We start from the raw sequence: 25,668 nt of genomic DNA, 5'->3' as shown, positions 1-25,668 counted from the left end.
CTGGATCCAGGAGAAATGGCAGGACCATCGGGAATGCAGCCCAAGGATTCCAAGTGGTCTGGCTCTTTGCACCCCCTGCCCCCGGACTCCCTCCCACGGACCACATTTTTGTGAGATGCCCTGTCCAGATGGGCCCTGCCCGTTCTTAACTGGTTCATTAATTTTGTTACTAGTTCGGTGGGTGAGAAGTAGAGGCAGAGGCCATATGAAACCCTGCCCATCAATCTTCAGAGGGTAAGACTAGTCTTATCTCAGAAAGAAATAAGATGGCATGAAGAGGAGGAGCAAAGGCAGCCAGCAGCTGGCCCCGCTGTTCCTCTGGGCCCTTTGCCTATTCCTGGTGCAGGCCGCCTGGACATGGGCCGGCAGCCTGGCACCGTCCAGATACTTCGCTGACCACATCTGAGGTCTGCTCAAGGCCTCTGGGAAGGGGGCCAGTCATTCCGGCCACTTATTTGCAGCAAACAGAGGCCGTATTTTTCACTCTTTTTCTAATGTCAGCACTCCAGTTAGTAGGGGTGGAGGTGGGGGGTGGAAGAAGCCCAATGTTCTAGACAGGCAGCAGCCTCAGAATTGACCCTAGACCCTGACAAGTACTTGCTTATTAAATTCTCCCCTTTGTTCTGCCGTCCGCCCTCCCAAATAGCCAGACACACACACACACACACACACACACACTGTTGACTCTGCATTTCTGAAGAGCACCTCCCTACTCGTTTCCAGATTATGAAACTATTCCATTAAGATCCAATGTTGTCAGGGACAGAGAACTGCCCTGCCAAAGGATGACTCATCGAAAACGTATCAAAGCACTGCACAAAATAAGAGTTCTAAACTCGATTAACTTCATCTGACCCTTTTAATTAACTCAGGCTGCTGAGGTCCAGGAGGATGACATTCACTGCTACAGAGGATAGGCTGGGGTCTCTGCTCAAGCTCAGGACTTGCCTATGTAATGGAGAAGACAAACTCTGAAAAGGAGAAACCAGGCACCTTTTCATGAATGAGCAGAAAAATCTTGTACATGCGAATAAACTATTACTTTTGCAAAAAGAAATTCAAATTTAATGAGTCAGAATATCAGATTAGTGTTATAGCAGGAATTTGGGATGCAATATTATTGATTGCTCTATTTCTTTGTAAAAATTTCCTGCTGCATTTATTTATTTTTATTTTTTTTTTGTCTTTTTGCTATTTCTTTGGGCCACTCCCGCGGCATATGGAGGTTCCCAGGCTAGGGGTTGAATCGGAGCTGTAGCCACCGGCCTACGCCAGAGCCACAGAAACGCAGGATCCGAGCCACGTCTGCGACCTACACCACAGCTCATGGCAACGCCGGATCGTTAACCCACTGAGCAAGGGCAGGGACCGAACCCGCAACCTCATGGTTCCTAGTCGGATTCGTTAACCACTGCACCACGATGGGAACTCCTCCTGTTGCATTTAAATAGCATGATTATATTTAGCATAATCACTAAGGCTAGCCAAAAACTCCAGTATTTTTGTAGGAAAAAAAGATGTCAATGTTGCAAACTAGCTCCAACCAAACTGCTGTTCCCCAAAACAGTTCAACTGAAGAAAAAAAGCCAAATTTTATATAAATTGTCTGACTCATGCCTAAAGCTGTTCTGTGCAGACACCCTTGCCCCCATCTCTTTGGTGTTCCCCAACCAACCACAGCCCCATTGTCCCCAACCTGGATCACTGAGTGGAGGCTCATCACCTCTGGGAATGGCCTGGAAATCACTTCCACTCCAGTGTTACACAACCTTCCAAGATAACAAAAAACATAGTTACCCTCTTAGCCAGTAGCCTATCTTCTAATTCTTTTTTTTTTTTTTGGTCTTCTTGTCTTTTCTAGGGCTGCACCCGCGGTATATGGAGGTTCCCAGGCGAGGGGTCGAATTGGAGCCTACACCAGAGCCACAGCAACACGGGATCCGAGCTACATCTGAGACCTACACCACAGCTCATGGCAACACGGGATCCTTAATCTACTCAGTGAGGCCAGGGATCAAACCCTCAACCTCATGGTTCCTAGTCGGATTCGATAACCACTGAGCCACGATGGGAGCTCCAGCCCGTAACCTACCTTCTAAGGCAAGATGCTACATCTCACATTTAGTCAACTATTCATTCAATCACTATTTACAGAGTACCCATGCTGCACTGGGGGTGGTGGGGATGGGGGGGAGCAAAATGCCTGCTCCACCTCTCAGAGCATTTCACAAGAGTGACGGACAAAAACTACTCAAGAACTAGAAGAGGGAGTTCTCTGATGGCCTAGCGGGTTGAGGCTCCTGCATTCTCACCGCTGTGGCTCTGGTTGCTGCTATGCGGCGTAGGTTCAACCCCTGGCCCAGGAATTCCCACATACTGCCTATGTGGCAAAAAAGAAAAAAAAAAATACAAAAAAACCCCAAGAGAGAACCTGAAATAAACGTTGCAACTCTCAAAAAAAAAAAAAAAAAAAAAAACTAGAAGAGGAGCTCTGAGAGAGCATGATGGGGTGGGAAAGGGATGGTCTCAGCAAGAGCCAGCACCCCCACCCCCACCCAGGGGAGACCGCCTCTTCTTCACGGCCGCCCCAGCCCCAAACATGGATGACGACATGCTCACGTGCCTTCTTCTTTTTTTTTTTGTCTTTTTGCTATTTCGTGGGCCGCTTTCACAGCATATGGAGGTTCCCAGGCTAGGGGTCGAATCGGAGCTATAGCTGCCAGCCTACGCCAGAGCCACAGAAATGTGGGATCCAAGCTGAGTCTGCGACCTACACCACAGCTCACGGCCACGCCGGATCCTTAACCCACTGAGCAAGGCCAGGGATCAAACACGCAACCTCATTGTTCCTAGTCGGATTCGTCAACCACTGCGCCACGACAGGAACTCCTCACGTGCCTTCTTTCTGCAAAGCCCTTCCTAGGCCTGGGGAGCTCTGGAATGGGCAGGCAGCGGCGTGCAGCAACGAGGAGCACAGCTCTGGAGCCAGACTGCCTGGGCTGGATCCCTTCTTTTCCTACTTTCTGTGACCTTGCACGGTGATACAGCCCCTGAGCCTCCTCTGTGAAATGGGAATCTTTAAGAGCACCTGCCTTCTGGGGTTGAAGGATTAAGGGAACTCATTCGCCTAAGGCACCGAGGTCGGAGCAAGGTGAGCACCAGGTAAACGGTGCTACTCCGGGACAGTGGCTGCTCATCCGTGACCTCCATAACCGCAGCCCACACGCCCGAGCGGAGCTGAGGTACTTGTTGGGGCCGGGATTCCTCACTCGCCTCCTCGGCGAGCGGTGGGAAGTGCAGCACCTGGGCTCTGACCTGTACTGACGCCCTCCGCACCTGGCTCTTCCCCTTCTCGGTCTTCATCTCGATTTGCGGTTTTACAGTCATCTTTGGAAATTCACTTGCACAAGGACTGACTTGTTTCCTCCACAGACTTCAGTGCACGGTGGGGCAGAGACCCACTGTTTTTTCACTTCTCTCTACTTCATGCCTAGCACAGGGCTGGCCCCATAGTAGGCACTGAGAAAATACCTGTTCTGTGGGAAGCTTCAGTGTTTGGAGAAGGAAGGAAAAGTTACACATGAGGGGAGGAGGCTCACAACAAAGTGACATGAGGTCTGCACAGCTCCTAACCAGGCCTGCTCTTTACTAATCAAACGGAAAAGAGGTCTCAAGATACCCAGGATGGATCTGTTTCTTATCAAGTGTTTACAAACAGACCATGGAATGTCCATCAAGAAACAAAAAAGAGGGAGTTCCTTGGTGGCCTACCAGGTTAAGGATCTGGCATTGTCACTGCTGTGGATAGGATCACTGCTGTGGCATGGATTCCACCCCTGGCTGTGGAACTCCCACAAGCCGCAGGCACGGCCACCCAAAAAACAGGCACAGCCACCCAAAAAAAAGAAAAGAAAAAGAAACAAAAAAAAGATACACAGTGGGCCCCATCTGCCCTCAAGAAGGAAACAAGATAGAAGGCTGGCTTTCAAGGCCACAGCCAAGGACTGAAGGTACAGAATGGCTGGCCCATGGGTGTGAAGTTCAAAGGCAGGACAAAGCTGGACTGGGGAAGGCAGGAGCGTCTCCAGGAAGCCACCATGAGTTGTGCTGGCTCTCAGCCTCTCATCTTTCGAGGCTTCTGGTCATCTGCTCAGCTCCACTCCACACCACTTCCCCTCCACTGACCTCACTTTTAGTTTTCCTCTTTAACCCAGAAACTTAAAAGGAGGCGTGTGCATATATTCATTCATTCATTTTTTTCATCCAGGAACACTCCCCAAGCACCGTGCGCTGGGGACTCAGCAGTAATGCAGACAGCCCCAGGCCCTGCCCAGGAAGGCAGAGCTCACAATCCACCCAGGGCACACTCAGAAGCCCTGTCGGTCACCACGGCCACACAGAACTTTGATCTCTTTCTCCAGACAACTTTACCTCCAGAGTGGCCTCCCCTGAGGACTTTTTCTGAAATGCTCCTTCTTCTTTTTTTAATTTTTTTTTTGTCTTTTGTCTTTTTAGGCCGCTCCCATGGCATATGGAGGCTCCCAGGCTAGGGGTCTAATCCGTGCTGTTTCTGCCGGCCTACGCCAGAGCCACAGCAATGCCAGAACTGAGCCACATCTGTGACCTACGCCACAGCTCACAGCAACGCTGGATCCCAACCCACTGAGTGAGGCCAGGGATCGAACCCGCAACCTCATGGCTCCTAGTTGGATTCGGTTCTGCTGTGCCATGACGGGAACTCCTGAAACGCACCTTCTGAGTGCCACGTCCTGGCCATCCTTTCACCTCTCCAATGAAACCGAGTCTCTGACCTCATCACATATTGGCGCAAAACAGAGAAAGCAAGCTGTCTCCTGCTATTTATATCTTACTCTCTTCCGAAAAGAAATTGAGGCAGCTGGATGAAAGTTGTTGATGGGAGAAAACAGAGTACTACTTCTCAAAAATGACCCGAAAATCAGATGCCATTTTTGCCTAGCAAATGAAAGCCCAAGATTACTCAATCTGAGCAAGCGCAGAAGGCCAGGCTCTGTCACCCAGAGCTAGTAGGAGTGAATGCTCAGTAAACCATGTGAAGATGTGGTAGTGAGGAACGTTACAAAAGGTCATGCCCCTTGGCCACTGATTAATTATGTACAAATGGTCGTTGCCATGTTACTCATGAAACAGAAGACCTAGAAATAATCTCACTTCCAATAATAGGATGACTACATAAAATAGGATGTATTGACAAAATGAAGTATTATTCAGCTATTAGAGTTATGTTTAAACAGTTTTCAGTTACTTTAAAAAAAAAAAGTAACACTGGGAGTTCCCGTCATGGCACAGTGAGTGGTTAATGAATCTAACTAGGAACCATGAGGTTGCGGGTTCGATCCCTGGCCTTGCTCAGTGGGTTAAGGATCCAGCGTTGCTGTGGCTGTGGTGTAGGCCGGAGGCTACAGCTCCGATTAGACCCCTACCCTGGGAACCTCCATATGCCCTGGGTTCGGCCCTAGAAAAAGGCAAAAAGACAAAAATAAATAAATAAATAAATAACAGTTAGGTTTCAAAGGGGGGGGGGAGTTCCCATTGTGGCTCAGCGGTAACAAACCCAGCTAACATCCATGAGGACGCAGGTTCCATCCCTGGCCTCGCTCAGGGGGTTAAGGATCCGGCATTGCCTTGAGCTGTGGTATAGGTCGCAAATGTGGCTCGGATCCCGTGTTGCTGTGGCTGGCAGCTGTAGCTCCAAGTCAACCCCTAGCCCAGGAACTTCCATATGCTGTGGGTGCGGCCCTAAGAAGACAAAAAAAAAAAAAAAGAAAAAGGGGGGGATATAATAGCCTATATTCAGAATGAACTCCGCCATGTAAAAATAAAATAGAATGAGGTAGGTACAATGGTTACCCTCCTCATTTTAGAGGTGGGAAACTGAGGCATAAGATCACTAAGGACTCCACAGTCATCACACTTCTGACCCCTAAGTTATTCTGCCTCCTTGGAAGCAGACAGAAGATAGAAGGCAGGCTAGTCTAAAAAAAAAGAGAGAAAGCAAAAAGGAAATCACTTCAGATGAACTCAGCTCCCCGCCCCAGAGTCTGCCAGGTGAGAATAATGCAAACCACCCACTCAGACTCTAGTCTGGCCAAATATTCTATTTTTTTTCCTCTTAAAAAAAAAAAAAGGTCAAGTGATTCCTGAGCTTGACGCTCACCTTTAAAGTGGAACACCGACTAGTATGAAAGGCCTGTGATTTACAAAAAGGAAGGGGACACAGACATGGCGAGTGCAGAGGTGCATTATGTGGGGACGAAACAGAGATCCGCGGAGACTGCTGCAGGGACTCGGCTCCCAGCTTGGGCAGCCGCCCCCTCCACTTGGAGCTATTCTGACAGAGCCCTCTGCATTCAGAATCACCCTGCTGGTCACAAGCAGCAGGGAGACAGGAGCTTTTCTCCAGCCCAGCACTTGAGTGGCACATGACCTTGACTCTGGGCATCTGCTCCTCTCTGCCAACCGCTCTTACCGAGGGAAGATGGCACAGGACATTCCCGTGACTGTTGTCTGACAGTCAGAGAAAAGATGTGAGGCTTTCAACAAGAATTGCAGCTGGGCTTGGGGCCCGAGAGCAGCTCAAACACAGGCTCATGCGGGGGCGGGGGAGACGTGGGCCTGCAACCAAGAAAACAAGGCAGGTTGCTGACAATGTTGCCCATTATTACAATCTGGTCTGGACCCAGTCTCCTCAGTCTCCCATCTGGAAAAGTGGGAAAAGAAAATGCCAGGGGGCTCTTGCAAAGTTTAGATTTAAAAAATGGACATAATGCTATTAGTATTAGCAAGGCTAATAATCAAAGTTGGCCTGAGCACTTTGAGGTACTGGGTGATGCTTAAACACTGACTAGGTTTGATGAGCCTGGACAAATGACTTAGCTCCCCCAAGACTCAGTTTCCTGCTGTGAAAATGTCATGATCACAGTAAGACCTACTCTCAGGAGGTGCTGTGAGGCAGTGCCGAGGCCGTGATGAAGCATTTGAAGCTCTTCGTCAACAATTGTTAAGGCACAGCCTGTAACCTGCGCCTGGCCTTCGCCTAAGCCCTGAGCATGTATGCAGCAGACCGGCGGTTACGCCTCTTTTTCAGGCTGAGGAGTAGAGCAGGTGCCAAACCAGAGTCAGCTCTCTTGCCAGGTCTACCCGCGGACGGTGGCAAGGCAGTAAACTGCACGTACGGGTCCCCGCCGCCCTTCCCCCTCGCCTCTCTTCTTGCGTGGCAGTGCCTTCTTCCTTTCTCAATGACTGTGGTCTGGGTTTTCTACCACTGATAAGTGAGTGGCATCAGAAAAAAACAAACAAAAAAAGAAACACAACAAAACCCACTGCTCCCCATCTCCCTAGATTATTTTTAAACATCTGTGGTTATGACAGCAGCAAATCAACAAGCACTCAGCTGCTGCCCCGTTATCGGAACCCGCTTCCCTGTGGCTGTCTCGTCCAGGCAGTTCTCGTCATTGCTGGACGCCAAAACACCGGCTGGGAACCCAGCCCCAAGTGGGGAAGGCGGCCTTTGCCTGGTTTGCAAGGGTGATAAGTTCTAAAAGAAGTTCCTTCTGAGGAGAACTGATCACCCAATCAAACTGAAGTCTAGAGACAAAGTCAATTAAACATGAAAACAGGTAGGCTGGGGAGGGCAGGGAGAATTGAGGAAGGAGGAATCAAGGAAACTCAGTTTCCTAAAGTCTTTGTACAACAGTCAAAAGGCTACAAAGTGTCCATCAATAAGAAACCCTGTGAAAAAATCCTTGCAGTGATGAGGAAGAATGAGGTACGAAATACAATTCTGGAAGAATACACAAGAAATGGCAGCTTCCTTTGAGGTACCTGAATACTAAGATGTCTCACTTTTTCAATTATCAGGAGAAAAGAGACTCATTCAGAAGGCTCGCTCCTCTACATGCGCAGGGGAAGAAGACTGATTAGCATCTCCCCCACTTCTTTATGAGGAAACAGAGCCACAAGCTGAAGGGACTGGTTCAAGGCCAGGGAGTATACGACAGAGTGAGACCTAAATTCCTTTCTTCCAAATCCAAATCTGGAAACAGCAAGGCTTAGGTGACTGAGAAGGTTCTACTGGCAGGAGTAAGAAAGCATGAACTCCAAACTTACCTGGCTAGATTTACAAACCAAGAACAATCAGCCACCTTAGAAAAGATACTCATTCTCTGGAGGCAGGCCCTAGGTCTGACCTCGCCAGCTTCTACCTGAGACAGGAGCTGCCAGTTATTAACCAGCCCCTGTTCTTGCACATGAGGAGTTAAGAGGAGAGAAGAAGGACCCCTTAACCCTTTGGGTGGTTTAGGACAGTCCTACAGCCAAGCCTGGGGCTTAAGAGGTACTGCCTGCCTTGGGCCCTGTCGGGGAACAAGGCCAAAGGCCAACTATGCAAATTAGCACCATCTAAAATGGCTTTACAGGGGGCCTAAAGAAATAAAAGAAGCCACAGTTTAAGAAATGGCAGGATTCTCCCAACTGGGAACAAGTGTCCGCAGCAACCAATCAATACGTGTTTACCAAGGCCCTGCTCTGTGCCAGGCCTGTGCTGGACTGTTCAGAGGCGGCGTGCTGTGGGCCCTGCTCTCCATCACCCGGGATGCCAAAAAAGGAAACCCAATGCACATCAGGGGAGCTGCACTCCTGGAAGGCACATCAGAGTGAGCAGTGAGACGTGGGAGGGGACAAAGAGGGATGTTCCAAGGAGTAAAAACTGTTGGACTTCAAGGCCCCTTCGAGGAGACTGGACTCAAAGCCTCCGGCCAAGACAAGAATTACCAGACCCTGACCATCGCCCCCCCCCCCCCCCCCGCCCCCCGCCTGAGCAACCTGGCCTGCTCCTTCCTACTCCCTATTGGAAAGGTATGTGGCCCACTCCACACCCCGCCCCTCTGGGACCCTTTAAGCCCCCAACCAAACAGAAGACCCGTCCTTCCCAACCAATCGGCAGGTCAGCATGTACATCCTAAGACCTCTCTTTTCTCCCTGAGTTATAAAAACAGACACAACCAGGCGCCCCAGGTTGGCTCTCCCTGATTATCAGCGAAGTCGTCGCGTTGCGCCAGCAGCGTTTCTATTCTCAATAAACTCTTCTTTCCTTTCACCCTGATATGAGCCTGGAAATTCTTTGACGCACGTGCACAGAACATGAAAAAAATGCCTGTGGAAACAAGGGGGTGATTGCATGGAGCAGCAATTCGTTCAATGCTGAGCATCAGGCTCAAGGAGCGCAGAATGAGTGGCGAGGAGAAAAGGAGGTCAGCGGGCCCCAGATCTCGGAGGCCGGTCCACGAGGGCCAGACTGTCTCCTGAAGGCAAGACAATCATGGATGGCGCTCGGTTTGTAGACAGATTGCTCTGGTGACGGGTCTGGTGACCGAAAATGGATTAGAAGGAAGAGATTTGAGGGCAAGGCTGAAGGGGCTAAGCCACCAACGAAGGCCGAGAGGAGACGCAGTCCCACAGAGCCCCGCAGAGGGCTTGTCCAGGGCTCTGGAAAAAGAGATCTGCCAGTCAAGTTCTTGAACTTGATAAATACTCTGCAGAAGAGGAATTGGCAAATAGGTTGGAACCGCTCCATTGTCAACTGGTTTCCAACGCAGGCAGCAGACACTGCATAGCTCCTCTTTAATCCGCCCAACAATGAGGCTCAGCAGGGTAAAGTGACTCTCAAAAGAGGCCACCATCTTCACCCTCTGTCCCTCCTAGTACCTGCCTCCAAGCCAGCATTTGTTTTTATCCCTAGTAAGGTCCTGCCCAGCTCTCATGGTCACAGGTTTGCAGTTAGTTGCTTATATGCAAATACACCGCCCTACAGTCTGCCTAACACTTGGGCCTGAAAGAGAAAATTCCTTCTGTAGAGCAAGGGTCCAAGTGGAGGCCAGCGGGTGGTTCTTGCTATGCCGTCACCTACCGGAGGCATCAGCTCTGTTCTCAGTCACGAGGTGTGCTAGGTCCCCAACAGGAGAGGCGCCTCTGGAAATGTGGGAGAGCGGCCCTCTAGCGCCCCTTCCCCGGGGGACTGAACATTTGAAGACAGGAGGATGTACTGTTACAGGTACCCTTCCTGTGGACCCAGCACAGATAAAGCCTTTGCAAGTATTGCTCACCAGCCATCAAATACAAGGACTTTTCCAGGTGCTCACCAAGAATTGAGTTTTTCTGGAGGTAGTTTTTGGTTTTCATTATGTTCATTTTGAAATAATTTAAGACATACAGAAAAATTCTGTACACAGAATTTCTGCATAACGCCCTCTAGATTCCCCAAATGCTAACATTCTACCACATTTTCCACTATTTTTATAATTCATAGAATTTTATTTATACATCACTATTTCTTTATATTTATATCTATATATATATTTTTTCTAAATGATTTGAAATTTGCCCCTGAATACTTCACTGTGTATTTCCCCCTAACAAGAATATTCTCAAATAACCAGAAAACAATGATCAAAATTATGAACCTAACATTGATAGAGTATCATTATCTAATCGACAGATCTTTTGCCAATTCTACCAACTGTCCCACTAATAATGTCCTTGAGAGCAAAAGAAAAAAACTCTTCTTCTCTCAGATCCAATCTGGAAGTCTGTGTTCCATTTAGCAATCGTGTCTCTTTATTCTCCTTTAATCTGGAATGGAGTTCCTGGGTCTATCATGACACTTTTGAAGAGTACAGGCCATTTACCTTACAGAACATTCTTCAATCCACATATGTCTAAGTTTCCCTCATTATTAGACTGAGATTACCCACTCTGGGCAGGAAACCAGAGTGGTGTTGTGTCCTTTCTCGGCGCATCTATCAGGAGGCAGGAACCCCTATCTGTCCTCTTGGAATGTTAACTGCAGCCTCTTGGTTGAGCCAAAGGTTCTCTAGTCTCTCTTGGGAGGACATCTATCCTGCTTCACAGCAAACTTTCCTATTAGTTTCAGCATCCATCAATGTTTCTTCTTTCTTATTTGGCCACACCTGTGGCATACAGAAATTTCCCAAGCCAGGAATCAAAGCCCCACCACAGCAGTGACAATACCAGATCTTTAACCTGCAGAGCCACCAGGGAACTTCCTCATCAATGTCTCTTGACAATTTTTACCACTGTAATAATGATCAAATACAGGGCTGTGGTTTTTTTTTTTTTTTTTTTCTTTTTAGGGCCTCACCTATGGCATATAGAGGTTCCCAGGCTATGGGTGAAATCAGAGCTATAGCCACTGGCCTATGCCACAGCCACAACAACGCCAGATCCAAGCCACGTCTGTGACCTGTACTGAAGCTCTAGGCAATGCTGGATCCTTAACCCACCGAGTGAGACCAGGGATTGAACCTGCGTCCTCATGGATACTAGTCAAATTCATTTCTGCTGAGCCATGACGGGAACTCCAAATACAGATTTTTAAAAAATCTTTGTCATTCCTGCTTGATTTACTGTTATTCTTCTGTTAAAAAAAATGTTCTAAAACTAGGTTATGATGATGGTTGTATAACTATAAATATAATAAAGTCCATCGAATTAACCCCCTCTCATTAATTCACTTATTTAATTATCCATCAGTATAGATTCATGGGCTATTTTATTCTGAGTTATAATCCATTACCATCATCACTTATTTGATCCTCAAATTGTCCGAGGTGTGGATAGTAGGAGCCCCTTCAATTCGACTCCTGTAACCTTTTGACATGACCCATGATTCTCTGAGTACTTCCTTACTTTCTGGCATAGCAGGATGCTCGAGCGCACCTGTAATTTTCCTACTCCAGTCCCACAATCAACCGTTTCTCCAAGGAGTCCTGGTTCCTTGGACATTAGTAATCATGATCTGGGCATAAAGTACATTCACTGCTACCAGAGTATCTTTGCATCTAAGCCCTAGCAACAGCCAGAATGAAGAAATATATATGTATGGAATTCCCATTGTGGCTCAGTGGTTAACGAATCTGACCAGGAACCATGAAGTTACAGGTTCAATCCCTGGCCTCGCTCAGAGGGTTGGGGATACAGCGTTGCCGTGAGCTGTGGTGTAGGTCGCAGACACGGCTTGGATCTGGCATTGCTGTGGCTGTGTTATAGGCCTACAAGTGTAGCTCTGATTTGACCCCTAGCCTGGGAACCTCCATATGCCTTGGGTACAGCCATTAAAAACAAAAACAAAAACCTGGCTAGAACCAGGAAATCTGTATTTTCCAAATGTTTCCCAAGTGACCCTGATATTCTCCTACTAGTTGGGAAACCGCTGGCTGTAAGAATAAAAACCTAACCAAGTGGGGCTCTGATCTCATCTCTGGCCAGTTCCCACCAAGCTCCAGCCTCACTGTGCCATGGTCTCTGCACCACAGGCTGCCTGCATGCACTGCTCCTCTGTCAACAATGGCCTCACCTCCCTTCACCATCTGGCAAAAACCCATTCTTTAAAATCCAGCTGAGGGAGTTCCCATTGTGGTGCAATGGAAACAAATCCGACTAGTACCCGGGAGGACTTGGGTTTGATCCCTAGCCTTGCTCAGTGGGTTAAGGATATGGCGTTGCCCTGAGCTGTGGTATAGGTCACATCCGAGGCTCAGATCCTGAGTTGCTGTGGCTGTGGTGTAGGCTGTCGGCTGCAGCTCCGTCCGATTCGACCCCTAGCCTGGGAACCTCCATATGCCATGGGTGTGGCCCTAAAAAGCAAAAAAAAAAAAAAAAATTCCAGCTCAGAGGTCTCCTCTGTGAAGACTTCCCAAGCTTCTCAAAGGCAGCCAGACCCCCAGCACCCCGAGCTCCCGTAACATTTTGCTTTTGATTATGGAATAACTCACACATATTGCAAACCCAGCCAGCACAACACGAGCTTTCTCAATAGCCCTCTATTATAGCTCTCCTCACGAGGACTAGAATTGTTTGTATTTGTCTTTTCCATTGGCAAGGAGACTTACTCGTCTTCCCTTGATGATTCCCAGGAACGAGATTTGGCATATAGCAGGTGCTCAAAAAATGTCTGGTCTAACATTATTTTCAGCTTTAATTTTGTGGCTCAAAATGGCCTAAGTACTTTTCCACGACTCATCAGGACAGACTGAGAAAGTTAAGATTGCCGAGGATTCTCTGCTAAGTAACTCGCCTGCAGATGAAGTCCATTTCTCCCCGCTCTGGGCTAAACCTACATGTTATTGTTCATGCTGGTAAGGAGATGCTGTTTCCATACTAGACCCGATATTTTTAGCACTCCTGTTATGATAAACTCACAGTAACCTCAAAAAGAACAAATCATAGTCAACTTTTTGCCACAGGAAACCAGCTCACACTTAATGTTTTGCAACATGCCATGGGAGAATAATAAAAAGATGAGACCTTCTGCTGAAAGATGGTGAGGCCAACTCTCCAGATAGTGGAAAAATGCAGCAGGAAGCGTTTGGTCTGGCCACTATCTCATTAAGTAAACTGGAAAAACACTCAACACCCAAACAAGGCAGACTCATGCACATAGACGGCAGGGCAGCTGCTTTACCAGAGGCTGAACTGCAAATGGTCTAAGTGTGAGGGGCAGGCCAGGACCAGGGTGACACTGGGATGTCACCTAATGGATACCCAGGGGAGTCGGCAGGCAGGAGGATCCTGTGGGGGTACCAATCGGCAGGCCGCTCTCCCTCCAGGGTGAAGAAATGACGGACAAGCAAATCAGTCACCCATGCAAAAACTATTTGCCGAGCACCTACTAAGTGTTCCATCAGGCAATGGGGAAACATGGTCAGGCTCTCCACAAGGTATCCTCACGCCGAGTATCACACCACGACCCCTGACCTCACGAGGAATTCCTTCAGCATCATCAGTATATTAGTCACATTCCTAGAAAGGCTCTTGGGAACAATTGCAGGACTAGGAAAAACTGAAAACAAAATTGCTTTCAAGATGAGACTGTCGCAAAGACAGTGCAGGCAAAGAAATATATTTTGTAGCCAACAAGACAAATGGGGTCATTCTGTATATGCTCCAAGATCCTTTCTGAAGCACTTGGGCCATCAAGTGAAAAAAAAACCCAAGTTGCTAAACTGCTTAATAGTTTGGTTACATACATACACACATGTATGATTACAGGGAATCATTTTTCAAGAAGATACTCAAGAGAATTCTCAACAGTAGTTTCCCCTGGTAATCAGGAACAGAAAGAGTTTAAAGAAAGAAAGCTTACTTTTTACACCTTTGGGAATTGTTTGAAAATTTTTCATGTGATAATTTTCTAATAAAAATAAATTTTAAGTATTTCTTTGGGTAAAGGAAGATGACGCTCTGGGTCAGAATTCAGATAATCTTTGTGTCTAATACATATTTGAACCAGGATTGTCTGTAGTTATAGTGGTGACCCTGTTTCCATGACATGCAGGACTGCTGATCAAAAATTTAACAAAATCACTCAGTTTAGACATGCATATTATAGAGGTGACAGCACAGTCCATGGGTAAAACAGAACTCATGGTCTAAATCCTGGTTTTGCCTATAAAACCAAGTGTACGATTTCAAGCAAGTCACAACTATGCTCAATTTCAGTCTTTCTAAAATTCCCGGAAGTCCTGTCGTGGCTCAGTGGTTAACGAATCTGACTAGGAACCATGAGGTTGTGGGTTTGATCCCTGCCCTTGCTCAGTGGGTTAACGATCCGGCGTTGCCGTGAGCTGTGGTGTAGGTCGCAGATGCAGCTTGGATCCCACGCTGCTATGGCTCTGGTGTAGGCTGGTGGCTACAGCTCTGATTCAACCCCTAGCCTGGGAACCTCCATATGCCACAGGGGCAGCCCAAGAAATGGCAAAAAGACAAAAATAAATAAATAAATAAATAAAATAAAATTCCCTGTGGCACGGGTTTGACCTCTGGCCCAGGAACTTCCACATGCCATGGTGCAGCAAAAACAAAAACAAAAGCCACCATACTCCAAAGATGGTAAGAAAATATATCAGAAGTTCCTGTTGTGGCTCAGAGTTCTCAGCATGGCTCAGCAGAAATGAATCTGACTAGCATCCATGAGGACATAGGTTCAATTCCTGGCATCACTCAGTGGGGTTAAGAATCTGGTGTTGCTGTGAGCTGTGGTGTAGGTCACAGACGCACCTCGGATCTGCCGCTGCTGTGGCTCTGGCGTAGGCTGGCAGCTACAGCTCGGATTCGACCCCAGCCCAGAACCTCCATATGCCACAGGTGTGCCCTAAAACAAGATATACATACATACATACATACATACATGGGATCTTTAAAAAAGAAAAGAAAGAAAATATATCACATGTTCAGCACAGTGCCTCCTAAAGGCAGCAAGTAGTGTTCAATATACAATAACCATTTTCAGATGCCACAAACACAAAAACTATAGAGTACTGCCTAAAAAGTTGTTCATTCAAGTTGGGTACTCCCCAAGGCCATTCCACATTCCAAAGTTAGAATGTTGCCAATGTTTGATTTACAATAGCACAAAAACAACAACAACAACAACAACAAAAGGGAGTTCCAGTCATGGCTCAGTGGTTAACAAATCCAACTAGGAACCATGAGGTTTCAGGTTCAATCCCTGGCCTCGCTCAGTGGGTTAAGGATCCGGCGTTGCCGTGAGCTGTGGTATAGGTCACAGCAGAGGCTTAGGTCTGGCGTTGCTGTGGTGTAGGCCAGTGGCTACAACTCCGATTCAACCTCTAGCCTGGGAACTTCCATATGCCAAGGGTGAGGCCCTAAAAAGACAAAAAAAAAGAAAAGAAAAAAAAGAGGTTAAGATGGAAATTTTCATGGTGTGTGTTTTTTATCATAATAAAGAAATTCTGTGACTATAAACTATAAACATAGTTTTAATCACCAAGTCTAAACCCTGGGAACTTGCAGCTAACAAGATAACTAGTACATTTAGAAGAAAGTAAACATATGGAGTATATTACCCAACAAAATGTCACAGGCAGAAAACTAAAATTGCTGCCATGATAATATATACTCAAGTAGATAAGGGTAAGATGAGTCAATCCTAAAATTCTACTACACAGAAGCAAAGTACCCTACACCCCCCCGCAGCACACAACTAGCTAAGCCAGGTCTCTAAGACTTGCTTGGTGCTAAGCCTCTTGCATGTGCATCAACCAAGCCTTACAAAGCCCTCTAAGGCAAGGGCTGTGAAAACCCCATGGTCTGAGTGAGCCTCAGGGAATTTAAGTCTGGGGCTTGACATCATCCACCTAAAAAACTGGCAAAGCCAGGGCTAAAAGCCAAGTCTGCTTTGCCCTCAAAGTGCTAGTGCTCAACAATCATGTGCCACTGCCTGCCATCTGTGTCATGGGGTTAAATTAAAGCTCTTGCTTCTTCCCCACAACCTGCCTACTCCCCAGCCCCTTGTACCTTCTTCTTTTTTTTTCCTTGTTTTTTAGGGCCGCACCTTTGCCACATGGAATTTCCCAGGCTAGGGGTCGAATCAGAGTTGCAGTTGCCAGCCTATACCACAGCCACAGCAACATGGGATCTGAGCCACGTCTGTGACCTACACCACAGCTCATGGCAACTCACCGGATCCTTAAGCCACTGAGCAAGGCCAGGGATGGAACCTGCGTCCTCATGGATAGTAGTCAGATTGTTTTCTGCTAAGCCATGAAGGGAACTCTAGTCTGTGCCTATCAAAACAACTTTAAGTGGGGGTAGAGCAGCTACTCTGTGTGAATGTGGCCTGGATCCGGTGAGCTAATACTCACCTAGCATTGAGAATGGAGCCTGATACCTCACACGGCATTTAATTATTAGACTGCAAAGACCTGGCCCACTCACGGCACACCCTTCGCCATCTGCATTCTGTGTCCTTTCAGGCAAGACACAGAGCCTCTCAGGGTCTCTGTCTCCTCATCCCAAGAAACCAAACGGGATAGTATGCACCATTTTCTACCTCATAATGGAGCTGTGACGATGAGATGTTTGAGAGAATACTCTGGAAACTGCCAAGGTTAGATCAGGGTTTCTCAACCTTGGCCCTAATGACACAGGGGGCTGTCCTGGGGCATGTGTGTGGGGATATAAAGCAACACCCCTGCCCTCTCCCCACTAGATGCCAGGAACACCTCTCCCACCCCACCCCAGTCCTAACAACCAAAAATGTCTCCAGCCTCTGCCAATGTTCCCTGGAGGGATAGGTTGCCCCCCCACCCCCCCGCACCAAGAACCCCCAGATTATGGTAAACTTAAATATCAGTTGTCTCCTTTTCTTTTATAAACAGCAGTTAGAAATGCTCAGGTACCAACTATTATAGAAAAAATAAAAATGATCCCCCCCCCAAAAAAAAGAAATGCTGAGGCTATACCCCAAACCTTTGCAAATTATCGGTTGTTTACTAAGGGCTTTCTATGTGCCAGGCACAGGGGAAACGCTGGGAAGTACACCCCCCAAATCACAAAAACATCCAAGTGGGGTTTTTTGGGTGTACTTTTCTAGTAGTTTCTATAACAGATACGGGTAATTTTTACACTAATTAACAAACTGATGTTATACACTTACTGCTTACTTTGAGAACATGAGCAACCTTGCTCTCTCTGTGCCTCAGTCGCCTTGTCTGTGAAACAAGGATGCTAAGAGTATTCACACCCAATAGCGCTTGCGAGTAAGCACTCAGTGCTCACGATTATTTTTAAATTAGCTTTAAAAAATCTAAATGCCAGGCAAGAGAACACTGAGAAGGCAACCAATACCTAGCTAACACCTGCAACGATGGTGAGACGGGTGAAAAGACCTTTCAGGAGAGGAAAGCTGGTTCTGAGGCCCAGGAAGAACTCGCAAAAAGGAAATGTGGTGATGAAAGGAGCTTGATTTTTGACACTGTTACCTCAGGCTCAACTTTAGAGGGCAGTTCATCTCAACAAATAACTACAAAAACAAAAACCATTAAGAAACCAGAGCTTAATGACAGGCCTCAACTCCCTCCATTCACTCTGTTCTTAAGTGGCTGCCGAGAACCAGCTAAGGAGGAACTCAACTCAGGGCAAACCTCAAGAAACCTTTTGGACTCTGCAGCCACATCTGCAGAAATCAAAGCACAAAGCGCCACCGGGAACCTCTGCTGCGAGGCCTCACCTTGAAGGAGAAAGTAATCTGAGGTCGTGCGCTTCAGAGCTGCCTTTGCTTTGTCACTGCTCCAGTCCACTTCCAGCGCTTCTTTGACGGAACAGAAGACCACCTTCTGTTGGGAAAAAAAAAAAAAAGACAAAACTGCTCAGAGATAAACTACATTGGCTCTGAATCACAAGGCAGTAGCTCCTCATCATTTCTAGGAAAAATGTCATTATACAAGGTTTGCTGTTCATTAGAAGCAGCTGAGGCCACTCAAATCCAATAACTGTTTATTGAGCAGTTACTGTGTGTTCCTCTGGGTACCGGGGACACAGTAATCAATGACGTGTACTCCCTGCACGCAAGGAAGACAGCAAGTCTAAAGACCTACTTCCATTCCGGCTCTTTCCTTAACTCTGGCAGTATTTCCACTGCTAAAGTGCCTGCGCAAGTGACCAAGAATACGTGTCTAAAGATTTTCAATAAAACATTTTATTAGTAAACAAATAACAACACTAATAAACACCAGCAAGAAGAACAAGCAAAGGGGATGGAACAAAAGCTCCAGGCTGTGAAAATGATTTCCCTTTGCAAGAGCCCTGTGGTAGGAGGAAATACGGTTGAAACCGAAATCAAATTTTTTAAAATGCCATGATATATTTATATTTTTAAAAATAAACAACTAAATATGAATAAAGGACTGACTTTCCTTTCCCTTTCCTAAACAACTAAGTTCAAAAGCCACTTGCTGGGACTGAAGAAGGGCAGGGAAAGAGTGCATGTGTGGAGAAGCTGGGGGGCCGGCTGGAACGGACAGCGCAGGCCAGGGGAAGAAGGGCATCCCCAGAGGGCAGGATGGGAGACTGATTACATCCATGCGGTTAATGCAACAAGAAAAGACAATGAGAATCTGGGGAGCCAGGTTTCTCAACGGCAGGGAAGAGAATGAGAAATATGGAATGGGGGAGTTCCCGTAGTGGCTTGGTGTTAACGAACCCGACTAGTAACCGTGAGGTTTCAGGTTCGATCCCTGGCCTCGCTCAGTGGGTTAAGGATCCGGTGTTGCTGTGAGCTGTTGTGTAGGCCACAGATGTGGCTCGGGTCCCGAGTTGTTGTGTAGCCATAATGAGCTACACTGGGAAGGCTGCTGCCCCACTCTTGTCTCACCTCTGGCTCTGTTCCACAATAGAAGGGACCTTGCATCTGACTTTGCAAAAGGCTTTGCCCATCCTTCCCCACCAAAACATCCATGCCTCAGGCGTACACATGCAGACACTGTGACAACACCTGCACTCCAGGGACAGACCAGGGAAGAAACTCGGAAAAGCCTGGGAAGTAAGTCTGAGGTTATCTGGGCAGAAGATGCCAAGGGTCCAAGGTATCCAGAATGTGGTCAAGAACTAGGGGGAAGGCTAAGGGATCCAGGCAGACACATTTCCTTAATCCCATGGAATCCTTACCTTGTAAGGGGAATGACTGGAAGAAGGCCAGAGTGGGACCTTCTAGAGCACTCAGGCCAAGGATAGAGGCCCTTTTCCCTCCCCAACTTTAAGGGTAGAACTATCCTGGTCCTGCCACTAACTTGTGACCTTGGGCAAATTAATTCACCTCTCTTGGGCCTGCCTGTGGAGAAGTTTCCTGGTATCTGAAGAGGAGGCTCCCAGAGGCCTCATCTTTAATGTGTACCAGCCTTCCTGCCACAGGTGACAGAACCAGAGGTGGGCACGTGACCCAAGCTAGACCAATCAGATTCTTTTCTCCCAAGAACTGAGTATATGAAAGTTGGAAATGGAGACATTCATGGCAGAGCTAAAGCTCAAATTCCTACTGCCTTTGAGGCGCCCCAGCTTTACCCTTCTCAGATCACAGTAGTTAATGCTGCTTGTGCTACTCCAGCCTGCCTCCAATTAATGTCCCCTTTTTTGCTTTATTTATTTATTTATTGTCTTTTCTAGGGCTGCATGTGCAGTATATGGAGGTTCCCAGGTTAGGGGTCTAATCAGAGCTGTGGCCGCCGGCCTACACCACAGCAACAGAGGATCCGAGCCACATCTGCAACCTACACCACAGCTCACGGCAACGCCGGATCCTTAACCCACTGAGCGAGGCCAGGGATCAAACCTGCAATTTCATGGTTCCTAGTCGGATTCGTTAACCATTGAGTCACAATGGGAACGCCAATGTCCCCTTTTTTGGTTCAAACTACACAAAATCTACTATCATGGCTCATAACAATTAAAAATCAAACAAAATTAAGCTGCCTAATCTGTAGCAGAAGAGATGCAAAAGGTGGTGGTGCTGGCCTTGCCCAAAGCACTGGCCCTGAGTTTCTAAGAGGAAAAGCGAGCCTGCAGTGCTTCCAGGGAATGCAGAGCCTTCCAGGTGAAGCAGCCAGCAGCGTCCGCTGGGGAGCAGTGCCCACCATGACCTGAACAGGCGTCACCCACCCTGCCCCACTTCTCTGTGCCTTAGGCTCCCTCTGGCTGGAACGCCTAACCTGCTCCCCTCCACTGCCCAGTTTTTTCTCTGACAATTCTGGGCCTTGAGGATTTCAATCTGAAAGTCTAGGTAAGACTAATAACAAGCTCTCTTACACCATTAACTGTTTCCCCTCCGCAAATGGCTATCAGCTTCCACAGGCAGGGACCACCGTGAAAAGCACAGCACTGAATAGACTAGATTTTCAATAAATACCCAAGAGCTGACAGGATCCACCTGCTTTTCATTTACCAAAAAGCCCAACAATAAACAGAAAAGATGAATTCTCCACACAGTCTATCAGCTATCAAATTAAGGGTCTGTGCTGAGCCATTCAGAATGGTGGGAAACTGCGATAACCTCTGTGCAAAAGGAAACTGGCTCAATAGATCACGGCAAGGCAAAAAAAGGAAGACCTACAGACAGCCATTGAAAATCATGTTCTCCAGTTGTACACCAACTATATTTCAATAAAAATAAATAAAGACAGCAGAATAGAGTCATGCTCTCCAAAGAAGACACAAAGACAAAAGGAGTTCTTTTGGAAATATGTTGAGCAAAAAAGAGGAAAGACAATATGTCTCAAATATGTCACATACATTAGGTCATCATGGCCAACATGCAGTAACATACATCAGCTAGTTCTCCAATTTCTTATGTACATGCATTAAAAAAAACACTGACAGGAATGTCACAGTCACTACCGGGTAGGAGGGTTCACATTTTCTCAACTTCCGTATTTTCCACATTTGGGACTGAATCTATTTTATTTTTAAAACAAGGCTGAACATCTACAATGAGTAATTTAATTCTGGATGTAAAGCTGAATGAAAATCAGAACTGAAACAACTTTCAAAACTATAGATTTCTAGATCCAATTTCCAGACCTCCTCAGGGGAGACTATAGCCTTCAAAGAAGCATTCTAACAAGTGACAACCACGAGGAGTTCCTGTCGTGGCGCAGTGGAAACGAATCCCACTAGGAACAATGAGGTTGTGGGTTTGATTCCTGGCCTCTCTCCGTGGGTTGAGCATCCGGCGTTGCCCTGAGTTGTGGTGTAGGTAGCAGAGGCAGCTCGTATCTGGAGTTGCTGTGGGCTGTGGTGTAGGCCAGCAGCTACAGCTCCAATTGGATCCCTAGCTTGGGAACCTTCATATGTGGCCCCAAAAAGAAAAAAAATTAAAAAATTTAAAAAAAGTCGACACCTAAAATTTGGAGTTCCCATCGTGGCGCAGTGGTTAACGAATCCGACTAGGAACCATGAGGTTGTGGGTTCGATCCCTGGCCTTGCTTAGTGGGTTAAGGATCCGGCGTTGCCGTGAGCTGTGGTGTAGGTTGCAGACGTGGCTCGGATCCCTCATTGCTGTGGCTGTGATGTAGGCCAGTGGCTGTGGCTCCAATTAGATCCCTAGGCTGGGAATTTCCATATGCTGCAGGAGTGGCCCTAGAAAAGGCAAAAAGATTTAAAAAAAAAAAAAAAGTGACAACCATGATCCCAGGCAGTTTTCACACTCAGCAGAGCAGCAAAAGAGCCTGAACTTACCAATGGTGTGACATGCTGCTGGGTTTGGAATGTAAATTGATAAAACTACTTGAGCGCTACTTCTCAGGGTCTGGTAAAGTTGAAGGTGTGCACATCCTAATTCTCCTGTACCCTAGAAATCACACGCTTACCCAAGGAGATTATCTACACACACACACACACAACCACTAACCGGAGAAAATTTGTAAGCAGCAACTTATATACCTAAACACCCATTAATAGGCGAACAAATAAATAGTAATGGTTTTCATACACCAAATACTCTGTGGTCAAAACAACTGTCCAACTGTCCTGGAGTGCTTGCTATTCAAGAGAACTTGCAATGATGATAAGAACATTCTATACATCTGTGCTTTGCAATAGGGATGCCACTAGCCAGTGTGGTTACTGAGCATTTGAAATGTGGTGAGGGAGACTGAAGAACAGAGTTTTTAATTTAAATTCCATTAATTTTAATGTAAATAGCCACATGTGGCCAGCAGCTATCATAATGGACAGCAAAGCCCCAAAACTACATACAAACATAGATGGCCTCACGAACCTAATGCTGCTCTTAAAAAGCATGTGGGGAGTTCCTGTCGTGGCTCAGTGATTAACGAATCCGACTAGGAACCATGAGGTTGCGTGTTTGATCCCTGGCCTGGCTCAGTGGGTTAAGGATCCGGCGTTGACGTGAGCTATGGTGTAGGTTGCAGACGCAGCTCGGATCCCGCGCTGCTGTGGCTCTGGCGTAGGCCGGTGGCTACAGCTCCGATGGGACCCCTAGCCTGGGAACCTCCATATGCCGCAGGAGCGGCCCAAGAAATGGCAAAAAGACAAAAATTAAAAAATTTTAAAAAGCATGTGGTAGCATACAAACAATACAAAGCCAATTTTGAAGAAGTTGAAAAGCGTACCAAACAATTCTCGATTGCTTGGAAATGCATATAAGAAAGAAGAAATGCATGGGAATGAGAACCACAACTGAGGACGGCAGTGACTTATGTCGGCGAGGAATGACCAAGGGGCCTCGATCACATCAGTAATGTTTTATGCTTTAAACCAGCTGGCAGGTGCATGGTGGTCAGCTTTATGATTCTTATTTTATACCTATGATGTCACATAACAAGCTTTGTTCTACTGTTTAGATTTACAAACACATAATAAAACACCATGCCAGGGAGTTCCCGTTGTGGCTCAGCAGTAACAAATCTGACTGGTATCCATGAGGATGCAGGTTCAATCCCTGGCCTGGATCAGTGGGTTAAGGATCTGGTGTTGCCATGAGCTGTGGTGTAAGTTGCAGACAAGGCTTGGATCCCGCGCTGCTGTGGCTATGGCGTAGGCCAGCAGGTGCAGCTCCAATTTGACCCCTATTTGTGCTGTGATGCTGGAAAGGATCCCCTTTCCTCATCCGTAGAGCCCAGAAATTTCTCTCAGGTGAGACAAGGCATTACCACCGATGCGGGTACTACACCTTCCACAAATGCCCCATCTGTAAAACCTACTGTCAGCAAACCACCAAGTTCTCAGCATCTTGTACCCTGCTCCGCCCTCTGCCTACCCCTCTGACAAACCAAGTGATTCTGACAATTGGCAGAGTTTTGAACCTCTGTGGCCTGCAGGTTCTAGTCTAGGCAACCCAATGACTTACGTCTCAGTAGTCCCAGCCGAGTCTCTGTCTTCTTTAAAAGTCTGTTCCCTCAGCTCAGCTCAAATAACTTCAACTATGAGAACTAATGTTCTACAACATTAATCAACTTATTTGAACACAAAGAAAGTTAACTGAATAAATGCTTCTTAAAATGACAACATTCCTCCAGAGTTGTTATAGTAAGCTGCTGGAAAAGCCACAACTACACTGAACAAACAATTCCTGCACGTGACTGTGCCAGGCACGGGACGAGGAATACAGCAGGGAACAAAACTGCCTGGCCGTGTGGCATTTAAACTCTAAAGGGAGAGAAATTCCTGTCGTGGCGCAGCAGAAATGAATCAGACTAGGAACCATGAGATTTCAGGGATTCGATCCCTGGCCTCGCTCAGTGGGTAAAGGATCCAGCATTGCTGTGAGCTGTGGTGCAGGTCGCAGATACAGCTCAGATCTGGTGTTGCTGTGGCTGTGGTGTAGGCCAGCGGCTGTAGCTCCGATTCAACCCCTAGCCTGGGAACTTCCATATGCTGTGGGTGTGGCCCTAAAAAGCAAGAAAACAAAAAAAAACAACAAAAAAAAAAAACTCTAATGGGAGAGACCCTGACAAGTGAGCGGATGTTATAAACCAAGGTGCCACATTAAAGAGGAGGAAGTAAACTAGTCAGTCATCAGAATGCCTCTTTGAGGTGGAGGAGAGGGGAGAATGGGAGCCTTGTCAACAAATTGCTTAGAAAGGGGGAATCAAAATAATGAATCACTATACGACTGTGGAATCTGACAACCAATTCATGAAAAAAGAATGACCAGGGCCCAAATGAGTCAACCACTATTTCAGACACAGTGGTGAAGTAAAATCTGTATTTCTTAGCACGTCACACCCAAATCCTACTTTATGTTTAATCTTGAAAATGGTATCGTGGAGGATAATCACCACCAGGCACCTACTCGCATCTGGCACCCCTAACAGTAAAGAAATATGAGCAGCTACATGGAAGCATGCTGACAGCCTGTCATCCTCAAAGTTTTCTGAAGGAGTTCCCCCGGAGGTTCAGTGGATTAAGGATCCAGCAGCTGTGGCTGCTGTGGCTCAGGTTGTTGCTGTGGCATGGGTTTGATCCCTGGCTGGGGAACTTCTGCATGCAGTGGGTAAGGCCAAATAGATAATAAACAAAAGTTTTCTGGAATGATCCCAATTTTCATACTTTATCCCACCATCCTCATAAAACTTCACGTCATCCTAGAAACCCCTAGGGGACTCACCTTGCGAGCCCATAAAGCGTGCCTGTGCCCCTAGCTGCTGCCTCTGCTCTCTGCCCATCTAGTTCTCCTTATACAGCTGTGGATCTTGGGTGAGGCATTTAACTTCTCTTAGATTCAGTGTCTCCTGAAAAAGGAGCAAGAGGACGAATGTGCTTCCCTGGACCCAACACAGTGCCTTGCACAGAGCAGGCACTCTGTGACTCACAGGAACAGAAAGAGCTGGCTGTTCGGAGGGAGGGAAGCCAGAGTCGCTTTGTCCCGACGTCTGTGCTTTTTCTCGATCCTATTTCCTGTGACTGAACGTCAGTGCTGGCTTTGGTGCTTGGCAAACCATTCTTCACATGCCAACTCTAACAACTCCTCCTCTGGGAAGCCTTTCTGGACACTTCCTCATCACAAACCACTGCAACCTCCTTTATATAAACGATGTAAGAGTGCCAACATCAGGCCTGTGCCCAGGACCTATTTCTGATGAAATCTGTATCCTGGCTTCTCCTGGGCACCAAAGGAAGCAACGATAACCTATCACTGAGCGCCCATCTCTGGGCTGGGTACTTCCCCACTGCCCTATTGATCATGATGGCCCAGGTGCTAGAAAGGCCCAGCCAGTGTCTTCCTAGATGGTGTGAAAACCACAAGCTCTGTTTTTCCTCTTTGTTTTTTAAAGTTTCTAATTTAGGAACACAATG

General features: G+C 47.1%; 1 protein-coding gene across 1 annotated transcript in view; it reads right to left on the bottom strand.

The window, feature by feature from the left end:
* Positions 1-25,668, bottom strand: part of SAE1 (SUMO1 activating enzyme subunit 1) — a 67,753-nt gene that overhangs the window by 14,840 nt on the left and 27,245 nt on the right. Inside the window, exon 8 of the mRNA XM_047791350.1 lies at positions 18,089-18,194. Coding sequence (XP_047647306.1) covers positions 18,089-18,194 — 106 coding nt within the window. The remainder of the gene's footprint in view (positions 1-18,088; positions 18,195-25,668) is intronic.

Source organism: Phacochoerus africanus, chromosome 8, assembly GCF_016906955.1.
Source record: "Phacochoerus africanus isolate WHEZ1 chromosome 8, ROS_Pafr_v1, whole genome shotgun sequence".
NCBI lineage: Eukaryota > Metazoa > Chordata > Mammalia > Artiodactyla > Suidae > Phacochoerus > Phacochoerus africanus.
This window is presented reverse-complemented; position numbering and strand designations above follow the sequence as displayed.